We start from the raw sequence: 12548 nt of genomic DNA, 5'->3' as shown, positions 1-12548 counted from the left end.
CCTATCCACAGCTATAAACAGAGTAAGCCACCATACCTGCTTTCTACAGGATCTGTTTTTGGGGGTTATAGTTCTGACGGATCAGAGGAAGGGCAAAATAATCAGTGACGTCAGCACAAACTTACTGCTGACACACTCTCCACTCTCCCAGGGGGATCTACTTGTATAAGTGTTTAATAGAACAGGTTCTGTAGACATCTATGTGGAATCAGTTGACAACGGTGCAAAAGGAGTGCACTCTTTCATGCTATAGTAGGATCTTGGGCCTCTGCACGGTTCTTTATACCTGTCGCTAACATCGACCTATAAGGCTGAGTTCACACTTGAGTTATTTGGTCAGTTTGGCCCTGTAACTGACCAAATGAGTAAAGTGTGAAGTGATTCTAAGAGCGACACCGGTCATCTGCGTGTCATATTGACTTACAGTACTGTTTCACTACCACAGCAGACTCCCTATGCGTGTTACTGCAAGGCACAGTGTTCTTTACCACTATACTGTCTCTCTGAAGCCAGGAAATACGTGTTACTGCAAGGCACAGTGTTCTTTACCACTATACAGTCTCTCCGAAGCCAGGAAATAGCTGTTTTTAAGGTGATTTGCCACAAATAAATACAGATCAAATCAAATCTTTTTCGGAAAATGTGGCAAAATGGCCAAATCAATTTTTTTATTTTATTTGGAGATCTATTGATTCATTCTACAGTACCTTTAATTAATATACAAATGAGCAGTTGAGTGCACTAAAGGCATGTCCAAACCACTCTGTGCACCCTTGCTCCTCCTATTTTCTCTGCCAGCCCCTCCCCTCCTTATTGATTCGCAGGGTCAGGTTCCTGCATAGTCAGCTTGCCTTGTCCTGTCAATTAAAAAGCGGTGGCACAGAGTGGCATGGGCACACCCTAGTTACTAGCTGATTACCAAGGGTCAAACTGCATGTAAATGAACCAAAAGCCACGATGATTACCCTGTGTCTAAACCTGGGGCTTTTTATGTGTATTTGTACTTGTACTAGCATTAGATGGTCCAAACAGCCATAATTTTTTCCTCGCTTTTCTGTTTTCTTGAAAATCCCTGTGACTATGATATTATTGTACATTAAACAATATTTAAGATTCATTTAGAAGTCAGGCAGCTTTGACCACATGGTGCCGCCTCATTCCGCTGCCTCTGATCATTATTTAGATTTTATATTTCTCCAATGAATACAGCAGTAAAAAAGGAACTTCTGTAAGATATAGGTCCGACTAATAAACAGGAATTTTATGAACAATATTAAACTATTTGACCATAGCCATGTATTCTCGATACTCTGTTATATTTCTTCAAATTTTATTTTTATATTTTGTCATGTCATTCTGTGTTTTGCATTATAAAACTGTTACCAAACTGGAATCATACACTTTTTTATTATTTTCTAGGTTATTCAAATAAATTTTGAAGAATTTGATCTTGAAATAGGCTATGATACTCTGACCATCGGTGATGGAGGAGAAGTTGGTGACCCAAAGACCGTTTTGCACCAGTAAGTGTCTATTTTAGTTGTGGTTCATAATTTTATATGCATAGCTTTACATTTTTTTCCCAATAATTTTTTATGTACATGAAAATATCTTCAAAAGCATGTCAGGATCCAGTTTAACATGAAACATTTATTTAATTTTTAGTTTGGCAAGATATTATGGTTTTTCCATAAAGCGGCTTTCCCATGATTAAATATTATTAAAGATTGCACAAAATTTGATGTGCTTATATGTCTGTTATAGTGCCCAATGGTGCTCTTTGATTCCCTATCAAAATGTCTAGTTCAGTGTGGTGAGAAGTACCCACTTCTAGCGCACAGTATCTTGTCTGACACAGACACAGGCAGGGAACTCCACAAGCCCTAATGGGCATGTATAACCAGTACTGGATACATTGGATAGAAGTTCTAAGAAGAAATAAAAATAACACCAAAGGGCACAAGAGCAAGTATGTAAGAGTAACATCCAGATATAAACGTGTTTTTTAGTTCTTTCAATTAATAATACAATGTTATATTTTTGCAAGGGCTAACACATGTAATAGACATTGACTGTGGAACCACTGCGTCAACTAATCACTTTGACTTTGGGCTAGACCCAAGGGCATTATCCTGGCAGTCCCATTGTTTTGACCCTTTAACCCCTATACAGGGGTTTGCTGCAGGGGAGCCACCAGGCTGCTACCTCTTGTAATAGTCTTGATGTAGTTGGCAGCTGACCCATGAGGGTCATAGACAATGGTGCAAAGCACCGAGGTAACAGACAGTACTAGGCAGGGTTCACGCATATCTGAGAAACAAGTCTTTGATCAGGACAGGTAGCTAAGGGTCAATACAGTAAACATACAGTAGTCAGGACGGGAGGTCATATTTTATACATGGGCAAACAGAAAAGCACAGCTTCACTAGGATTAACAAGCTAGAATACCTACAGCTCAGGCACCCTCAAATAGGAAAATGTGCCTTAACTACCAAACAGTGTCCAGCCATTGGCTGCGGAGAACTAGGGTTGTATGTATGTTGGCCCTTTAGGGGCCAAGGAGAGCATGCGTTTATACCTTAGAGACAGACCAAGGGGGCCTGTAGAAGACGCCCAGGCTGAGGCCTGCAGCAGGAGAACACATGCGATGCTCGTGGCCAGGCCTGCTGTCAGCAGTCATAGGAGGAGAAACAGGTCCGGGCTGCCGGAATAGAGAGAGGTACGGGCCACCAGAATATTAACTAAATGTGAAATTTGATCAAGGGAAAAACCCCGATATTGCCCTGCTTTATGATGCCCATTCCCCAACAATTCAGAGACCCATCTCTGACAGTAATATCTAAGAAAAAAAACTAGATTAGTAGAAATTTCTTCAAAATGTAGTTAAATGAGTGTTTAAGGTAAACATATATGCAAAACTGCTATTCAAGTTGTAATTTGGATACATAGATAGATAAATAGATAGATAGACCGATAATCACAGATTCCATGTTGTTCTTGGTCTGTTGCCGCCTGCTCCTCCGCCACTCTCGTCTTTCTTGTCCAGTAGTGATTTGTTGACACAAATGTGACCACTACAGCCATTAATTTGCGGAAGTGGTCATTATAGTTCAAGCTGACCTTTTAGGTTTATTTAGAAAACCACACACCCAGACCCAAGATGTTATACATTTTGGTCACTGAGTAAAATTTAAAAAGAGTGTCACAGACTTATTGTAGTGCAGATTTGATGCAATAACTATTTTATTCATTCTTATTTTACTATAGATTATCTGGGAGTTTTGTTCCAGACCTTATTGTGAGCATGAATAATCAGATGTGGTTACATCTACAAACCGATGACAGCATTGGATCAATTGGATTTAAGGTGAACTACAAAGGTAAGATGAAATAAACTCATAAATGAACATCTAAACTGAATTTAAGGTATATAAAGTTAAATGAAAATATCGGCTTCCCAATCCTCAGTTTTAATGCATGTAAAAAATTCTAAAAGTTTCCACTTTTAGAATATGGCCACACAGTCAGGTTTTTCAATACAGTTTTGAAAGCCAAAATCTGGAGTGGACCATAAAAGGTATAACAGATACTTTAACTCACTCCTAGTTTTGGCTTCCAAAACTGCATGCAGAAACCTGAGAGTGTAGCCATACGGGTCCCAAAATGTTACAAGCACTACAGCTTCCATTTTGTTGTGGAATTAGATATCATTACTTTCCTGCCACAAAGTGTGGGATAGAAGAGCTAATATCCAGATGCTGTTTTAATTTTGTTCTTCTGGTATTCAATGATGGTTCCACATTAGAATTTTAAGACAAATAACTAAAAAAAATAATTCCTGATGCTGCGTTTATAGTAATTCTACTTGTAGCCTGGGTTTTTAGAGATATCCTTTAATTAATAAAAGTGTAGAGCAAACTTTTTGATGTCTGATCTGCCATTGTGACTTTATAGTTGATAAACATGTAATATAGTTACGCTTCAAGCCAAATATTATGTAAAGTGATGTTCCACAGTGAAAAAGCTACAAGCCTACCAATACTTTTTTTTAGTCTTTCTCAACATCATCTCATATGCTGATTGTAGGAGTAGTATGTGCTGGGGTAAGATTATTGCCCATAGTCATGTTTATTGGACACTGCTTTTTATTTCTTTGGATGTCTAGCTATTAGAAGTGAGCCTAGTTGTACATGTATAGATGTAGCACAACTTTTTGAAAAAGTTTATCTAATACATAAAGGTCTTATTTTCCAGATTTCTCTCCAATCTATAACAGGCCCCTCACATGTTATATGCCATTTATGATACTGGTGTTCTGTGACAAAGGGACCTTTTTTGCTCCTTTGGGCATCAGTGAGACTAAGACCTTGACACCCACCAACACAGGCGGACTGGGAACTTAAAGTGGCCCTGGAAAAAAACATAAAAGTGTCCCCATGTTGTAGGTGGGACCAGCTTGACATAAGGCAGGGACAAAACATGTAGGCAGGGACAACAGAAGTAGGTATGCCAGCAATACCATAGACCAGACCAAAATACTGCCCCAACAAAATCAAATATCACAGTGCATTACAAAATATTGGCGCGTGTGTCACAATAGGAAACCATATTGTCTTCTTTAGGAAGGCAATACAGTTGAATGCACCTGCGGCCGCTGGCCAAGTTGAAAAGACCTAAGTGCTTCTACATTAATTAATGCAGAGTGTCAGATTTTTATGTACCTGACTGGCGGCCATGAGAGGGGCTTGGGCGGCCCCCTGGGCATTGGCACACTGGGAAAGTTCCCTGTAGGGTCTATGGTCAGTCCACCACTGCCTAGCAATAGCTACATAATTTCTCCCTTACTTCACCTGTCGGTGGTGTGTCTATCCGCGGTCAAATCTGCAGCTTGTTGAATGTCCCATACTTTCAGCAGTTTACGTTAAAATTTCAGTTCATTCCTGCTATTGTTTCCTCACTCGCATAACTCTGAGAGAAAAGAATTGATCTATCCGAGTTGCTGATTAATGCAATCTACCTTTAGAATATAAAAGAGGAATCAGTTTGCAGACTTCTTGCTCTGCTCCATCAACAGTGAATCACAAGCTAAGCTAAGTGATTCGTGCATTGTGTACTTACTCTGGTCAATTCAAGAATCAATTTGTAAATCTGCAGATCAAGCTTATAGATTTCCTCCTGATTAAAAGCCTTCTCCTTAGATGCCTGCTAGTGCTCACCTCTGAAATTCTGTCACATTTAAAGTGAACATCCACATTCTAATATCATGTTCTTTTCAGGTCCAACATTGGGTGCTGATTTATTTTGTATTATATTTTTATAAGGGTTAAAACCCGGCTTCTCTGACACATAACTCCAAATCTTCTGCTTTGTTTCTAAGAAATCGGTCTCCAGTTTAAGCTGCCTCACTTTTAAATCCTACCAGCTCTATCGCATGCCGAACGAGTCCCCATATTCATGAGCTCATGGCTCTCCCCAGCCACCTGCCTCGGATTGATCTTTTTTTCCAACTGAATCAGCAGCGGGTGGGTAGGGAGAGCCATGCGCTCATGAATATGGGGACTCGTTCGGCATGCGCTGGAGCCGTTTAGCACAAGATTTTAGCAAGAAAGAAAGTTACCCAGCATTTTGCGAAATGGATCTGTCACTTTTTTATGCTGCCCTTAGTTAGGACACCATATAATTGGTAACAGATTCCATTTAACAAACTCTGACTATCTGTAGCCACCACTATGTGGAGCTTAATTACTCCAATGCAGACATAGTTCCTTGGCCCTCTTTGTTGGCGGCTGCAAGCAGAGAGAATTTAGCAATTTGTCTCAATAGTTTTACAGGGAATTTGAAGAGCTATATCAGAAAAAAAACATAGCTCTAACCATTATAAAAATGCATATTATCAACTTAATCAGTACAGATTGTTGATTAAAAAATGAAATGTGGGTACAAATACCCATTAAAAAGATTTTGGTGAAAGGAATACATTTTCGAAAGAAACTATTTCTACCTCATCAACAATTACCTAGAAGGTTTTTTGTTTTTATTAATATTTTGTCAGCTCTCATACAGTTTTAAGAGGGTTTCAATGTCGGTAGTGTGGGGATTCGCTCTGGTAGACAGGACAAGCGGAAGCAGTATAGAGGCAAAGACCAGCTTGTAACTCAAAAACTTCAGTGTTTTATTCACACTTATGGCAACAAAACAGTACAATCCATTTGCAGTTTTGGTGTTCGTTCACACATAGACAGTTCATTCAGCAAAGTCACCTGTTATCCTAGGTGATCGGAATTGCTCAGGACAGAGCAGACCTCCCAAACTCAGGCCTCCAGCCTAGCACACGGCTCTGATCCCAATCCAGCAATTGCCAAAGCTCCTCTGTCAGAGAGAGAGGTAGCTACCATCAGCTGACTCTGCTGGCCGGTTTTTTATATATAGGCCAGTCAAGACCCGGCCTGGAACGTGCGGAGTAGTCACCCACCCAGCACTTTGACTACTCCCAGTAAGAGCCTTCCCGGATCAGCTATCACAGCTATACTAAATAGCAAGGTGTCAAACAGCAACTGGTGCTGACACATGAAAACTGGCTCTTACTCCACCGAGGCCAGGAACCTTGGTGACACATATCTTCTGTCAACGATGGTCCCTTGCTGCAGTAGCTATAGCTGTTTGGTAATTTTGTTATATAGAACATTTACCTCTCTTTTTATTCAGCACAGAATATTTCAGGCATATTTTCCCTGCACAATCATGCTTACTTGGCATTTTGGTTCCTGTGACAGAGAGAGACAAAATGACTTGTTTCAAGGTCAGAAGGAACTGACACTGAGATTCAAAAGATGTCTCTTGAAAGATTCTCTATGCTGCTGTCAGTCAGTGCACATAACCTCTGGACTGCTTCTCCTGTGAATTAAATAAGTATATTATAATTTTCATACATGCTATAGCAATAAACATGTTTTGTATTTTAGATTTTGACACAGTCTTGAACTGTGATAAATGTGTGCAGCTTCCCTATTTAACCATTTCAATGGTATCGAAAAACCCTCTTTTGTAATAAATCTGTTTGTAACAATGTTTCAATTCAAGTATTAGCATATAAAATAATTATTAGTAAGAAAAAAAGTCTAAATATATAATGTATTTTTCCTTATCTAAGACACACCTGACCATAAGACTCATCTTAGAGAGGTTTTAGATTTAGGTTTTAGAGGAGGAAAATAAGGAAAAAATATCTTTAATCAGACCTCAGATCAGACCCTCCATTCTTCATCAGCTTTAAGACCAGACCCTCAATCATTATCAAATCTTCAATCTTCATCAGGCATCCAAATCAGAACCTTATTCTTCATCAGACCACAGATCAGACAAACTTACCTCTACTGCTCCGGCAAAGCCTTCACTCAGGAGATCCAGAGAATTCCTGCTGCGCTGCACTGTGAAATTAAGTCACACAGAGCCAGGCCATAGTGCATGCTTATGTGCGCTACATCCTGACGCTGTACACTGTCAGAACACAGAGCAGTGGGTCACCGGCAAAAGATCAGGAAGGGATCCACTCACTGCTCCCTGCACCTCCTGTGTAACAATGAGCGCTTCCATAATGCAAATGCTTATTAGTATTAACTTTATAAGATGCAATATAATTTTCTCCCCAACTCTGGGGAGAAAGAAGTGTGCCTTATAGAGTAAAAACTACATTACACTGTTACTAGAGATGAGCGAATCGAAGCTGACAAAGTGGAATTTGATCCGAATTTCAGGAAAAATTTGTTTTGCAACGAATCCGTATTTCCTCATGTTTGTAACGAATGGCAATTTTTCCTAAAATGGCGGCTACACATGTGAGGACTGAGGACATGGGGCAAGGAACTCTGGGAAGGCGGGATCACCCAGATTGACATGCATGCATGCAGCCAATCAGCAGCCAGCCAGCCCTGTGATGTCACAGCCCTATAAATTCTGCAGCCATTTTAGAGTCAGACATTTTCCAGTGTTCAGAGTGCAGGGACAGATGTGAGAAGGCGCTAGGGACAGCAATAGGAAAAATGTGGAAGAAAAATGATTTAAAAATGCAGGAAAAGTATAGGGAGAAATCATTTCACAGCATCTTAGTGCAGGTAGAGACATCTGAAGTTGCTTGGGACAGTGCTAGAAAAACCCCATTGTGATAAAAAAAAAAGTGATTTACAAGTGCAGGGAAACATTATTTGGGGATCCAAATAGCCATTATACAGCTCTGGCATTCCAGCAATTTGTTCTTGTTACAGACGTGCAAGTGCTATGTTGAAAAGCCTTTAGTGGCCTATATCTGTGGAAAAAGAAAAATATATACGCATTTAACTTCTGCAGTTATATGTGGTGAAAGCGTTAAGTGTCCTATTTCAGTACAAAAAGGAAAAAATATACGCACTTCACTGGTGCACTTATTTGTGGCAAAAGCGTTTAGTGGCTTATTTAATTACAGAAATAAAAATATATACGCAGTTCACTGGTGCATTTATTTCTGCTAAAAGCGTTTACTGGCCTATTTCAGTACAAAAAGAAAAATATATTCTCAGTTCACGTCGGCGGTTATGTGTTGAAAGCATGGCTGGAAGTCAGCAGGGTGGCAGCAGTGGGAGGTCGGGAGCCAAACGTACCCAGGGCAGACCACCTGCTTTACAGCAGCCTACCTACACAGGAAGTAGTGGTGCAGGGGTTTAGACAAATTTTTAAAAATAAAAAACATTAATGCTTATGAAAACGTGTAGAAAGTCTCAATTCCTTTTGGGAGTCGCATCCCCACCTATGCCTTGGTTGAACTTGACGGACGTATGTCTTTTTTCAACCATATTAACTATGTAACTATGTAACTAAGGGATTCACGGAAGTAGCGGCAGTAGCAGTCAGAGTTTTCTTTATTTTCATGACTATGAAAATTGTAGATTCACACTGAAGGCATCAAAACTATGAATTAACACATGTGGAATTATATACATAACAAACAAGTGTGAAACAACTGAAAATATGTCATATTCTAGGTTCTTCAAAGTAGCCACCTTGATTACTGCTTACTGCTTACTGCTTTGCACACTCTTGGCATTCTCTTGATGAGCTTCAAGAGGTAGTCCCCTGAAATGGTTTTCACTTCACAGGTGTGCCCTGTCAGGTTTAATAAGTGGGATTTCTTGCCTTATAAATGGGGTTGGGACCATCAGTTGCGTTGTGGAGAAGTCAGGTGGATATACAGCTGATAGTCCTACTGAATAGACTGTTAGAATTGGTATTATGGCAAGAAAAAAGCAGCTAAGTAAAGAAAAACGAGTGGCCATCATTACTTTAAGAAATGAAGGTCAGTCAGTCAGCCGAAAAATTGGGAAAACTTTGAAAGTAAGGGCTATTTGACCATGAAGGAGAGTGATGGGGTGCTGCGCCAGATGACCTGGCCTCCACAGTCACCGGATCTGAACCCAATCGAGATGGTTTGGGGTGAGCTGGACCGCGGAGTGAAGGAAAAAGGGCCAACAAGTGCTAAGCATCTCTGGGAACTCCTTCAAGACTGTTGGAAGACCATTTCAGGGGACTACCTCTTGAAGCTCATCAAGAGAATGCCAAGAGTGTGCAAAGCAGTAATCAAAGCAAAAGGTGGCTACTTTGAAGAACCTAGAATATGACATATTTTCAGTTGTTTCACACTTGTTTGTTATGTATATAATTCCACATGTGTTAATTCATAGTTTTGATGCCTTCATAGTCATGAAAATAAAGAAAACTCTTTGAATGAGAAGGTGTGTCCAAACTTTTGGTCTGTACTGTATACGCATTTCACTTCTGCAGTTATTATTTCAGTACAAAAACAATATATTCAGCGTTCACTTTTGCAGTTATATGTGGTAAAACCTTTAGTGACGTATTTCGGTAGAAAAACAAAATATATTCAGCGTTCACTGCTGCAGTAATATTTGTGGTAAAATCATTATTGACGTAATTCGGTGGGAAAATAAATTTTATTCAGCATTCAGTGCTGCGGTTATATGTGGTAAAATCTTTATTGAAGTATTTCGCTCGAAAAACAAAATTTATTCAGCGGTCAGCGCTGCGGTTATATGCGGTAAAATCTCAATGATGTTTCCATGATAAATCTGCAGTGTGGGGGGCCCCATGTGGCTTCTACACACTTCTTTCAGCGGGGCAAATAAATGCCGGATGACCAAGACGCTCCATGACCTTCCCAGGAGCTGTTGTCGGGAGCAGCGGCTCATTTCTGAGACGTCCATATAGTGCGTGGGGAATTCGAAGAGAGTCTCCATCTCCGTGCTCCGTTATATGTGGTAAAATCTTTATTGATGTATTTTCTTCGAAGTTATATCTGGTAAAACCATTTGGGCCATATTTCGGTAGAAAAACAAATTTTATTCAGTGTTCAGCGCTGCAGTTATATGCGGTAAAATCTTTATCGACGTATCTCATTAGAAAAACTTTTTTTATTCAGTGTTCAGTGCTGCAGTTATATGTGGTAAAATCATTATTGACGTATTTCAGTCGAAAAACATATTTTTTCCGCGCTGCAGTTATATGCGGTAAAATCTTTATTGACGTATCTCCTTAGAAAAACTTTTTTTATTTAGTGTTAAGTGCTGCAGTTATATGTGGTAAAATCATTATTGACGTATTTCAGTCGAAAAACATATTTTTTCAGAGCTGCAGTTATATGCGGTAAATCTTTATTGAAGTATTTTGGTCGAAAAACAAAATGTATTCAGTGGTCAGCACTGCGGTTATATGCAGTAAAATCTCCAATAATGCCTCCATGATAAATCTGCAGTGTGGGGGCCCGTGTGGTCTGCTGCACACTTTCAAAAAAATCCTTCAGCGGGGCGAATAGATGCCGGATGACCAGGACTCTACATGACCTTCCCAGGAGCTGCTGTCGGGAGCAGCGGTTCATTTCTGAGACGTCCGTATAGTGCGGGGGGAATACGAAGACCCTCTCTATCTCCGTGCTCCGTTATATGTGGTAAAATCTTTATTTACGTATTTCGGTCGAAAAACTAATTTTATTCAGCGTTCAGCGCTGCAGTTATATGTGGTAAAATCTTTATTGACGTATTTCGGTTAATAAACAAAATTTATTCAGCGGGCAGCGCTACGGTTATATGCGGTAAAATCTTTAGTATGTATCTTGATGAACTTTGAGACTCTTCCAGGCTCAAAGCTATCTTGACGCTTAGTCTTCTCATTGTCTGTAACTACTAGAGGCCTGTTCATGCCAGGCAGGTTCCCCCAGAAGTATCTGGGTTTATGAGCAGCCGATACCGCATCAATCTTGACAGCATTTGTCTCCAGGTGGAGAGAAATTGTTTTTTGGAATTCTTTCTCTATTGTAACCATGTCGTTGAATAAACAGAAGACTGGCGGATTCTCTCCTGTCTTATGCAACACTTAATTTGTATTATTAAATTTATTAAATATTAAATATTACATTGAACCAAAACTTGATAAAAATTATAAGAAAGTAAACTTAAATTCGCTAATATATTATCCCGATCTTCGATGGAAATTCACGGACAATCAATTTGCCAAGCCTTTTGTGCCGGAGAACGTGTAATATTAAATCGTGTTTTAAGAAACACTTTATAAAGTTGAGAAATTTTAACCTTCTGTTCTGTACCATATTCTCTTTAAATGAATAGACGAAGCAGCCACTCTGTGGCCTCCTCATGCTGCTGACACCTCCACAATCTCTCGTCGTCATGGCACTCTCTGGCCCCCTCATACTGCTGCCACCTCTGCAATCTCTCGTCATCGTGCAACTCTGTGGCCTCCTCATGCTGCTGCCACCTCCACACTATGTCACCTTGCTACTCTGAGGCCTCCTGATGCTGCCGCCACTTCCACACTCGGTCATTGTGCCACCCTGTGGCCTCTTCCTGATGCTGCAGCCGCCACCACCTCCACATTCTGTCATTGTGCCACCCTGTAGCCTCCTCCCGATGCTGCTGCTGCCGCTAGCTCCATGCTCTGTCCTACTGATGCTGCTACTGCTGTGGCACCACCTCCAGACTCCGTCTTAGTGCCACTTGGTGGCCTTCTCCTGATGCTGCTACTGCTGCTGCCGCCACCTCCAGACTCTGTCATTGTTCTACTCAGTGGCCTCCTCATACTGCTGCAATCTCCAGGCTGTCATTGTGCCACTCGGTGGCCTGCTCCTGATGCTGCTACTGCTGCTGCCGCCACCTCCAGACTCTATCATTGTGCCACTCTGTGGCCTCCTGATGCTGCCGCCACCTCCACACTATCATTGTGCCACTCTGTGGTCTCCTTATGCTGTCACCACCTCCAGACTCTATCATTGTGCCACTATGTGGCCTCAGGATGCTGCCGCAACCTCCAGACCCTGTCATTGGGCCACTATGTGGTCTCCTAATGCTGTTCACTCCCCACTTCATGACTGGGCCGCTATTTTGCCTTTTGGCCTGTCTGACATCATAATTTTTTGACCCTTCTTCTGATCTGTCTGATGGAAGGAAAAATGAGACGCATGATGGATCCTGTCTGTGTAGCAGCTGTAATGC

At 40.8% G+C, this 12548-nt stretch overlaps 1 protein-coding gene across 1 annotated transcript in view; it reads left to right on the top strand.

Moving 5' to 3' along the window:
- Positions 1–12548, top strand: part of CSMD3 (CUB and Sushi multiple domains 3) — a 1177406-nt gene that overhangs the window by 328159 nt on the left and 836699 nt on the right. The window contains exons 9-10 of the mRNA XM_040431881.1: positions 1420–1523; positions 3268–3380. Coding sequence (XP_040287815.1) covers positions 1420–1523; positions 3268–3380 — 217 coding nt within the window. The remainder of the gene's footprint in view (positions 1–1419; positions 1524–3267; positions 3381–12548) is intronic.

This window comes from Bufo bufo, chromosome 5 (assembly GCF_905171765.1).
Source record: "Bufo bufo chromosome 5, aBufBuf1.1, whole genome shotgun sequence".
Lineage (NCBI taxonomy): Eukaryota > Metazoa > Chordata > Amphibia > Anura > Bufonidae > Bufo > Bufo bufo.
The sequence above is the reverse complement of the archived record's forward strand: the minus strand, read 5'-3'. Positions and strand labels throughout refer to the sequence as shown.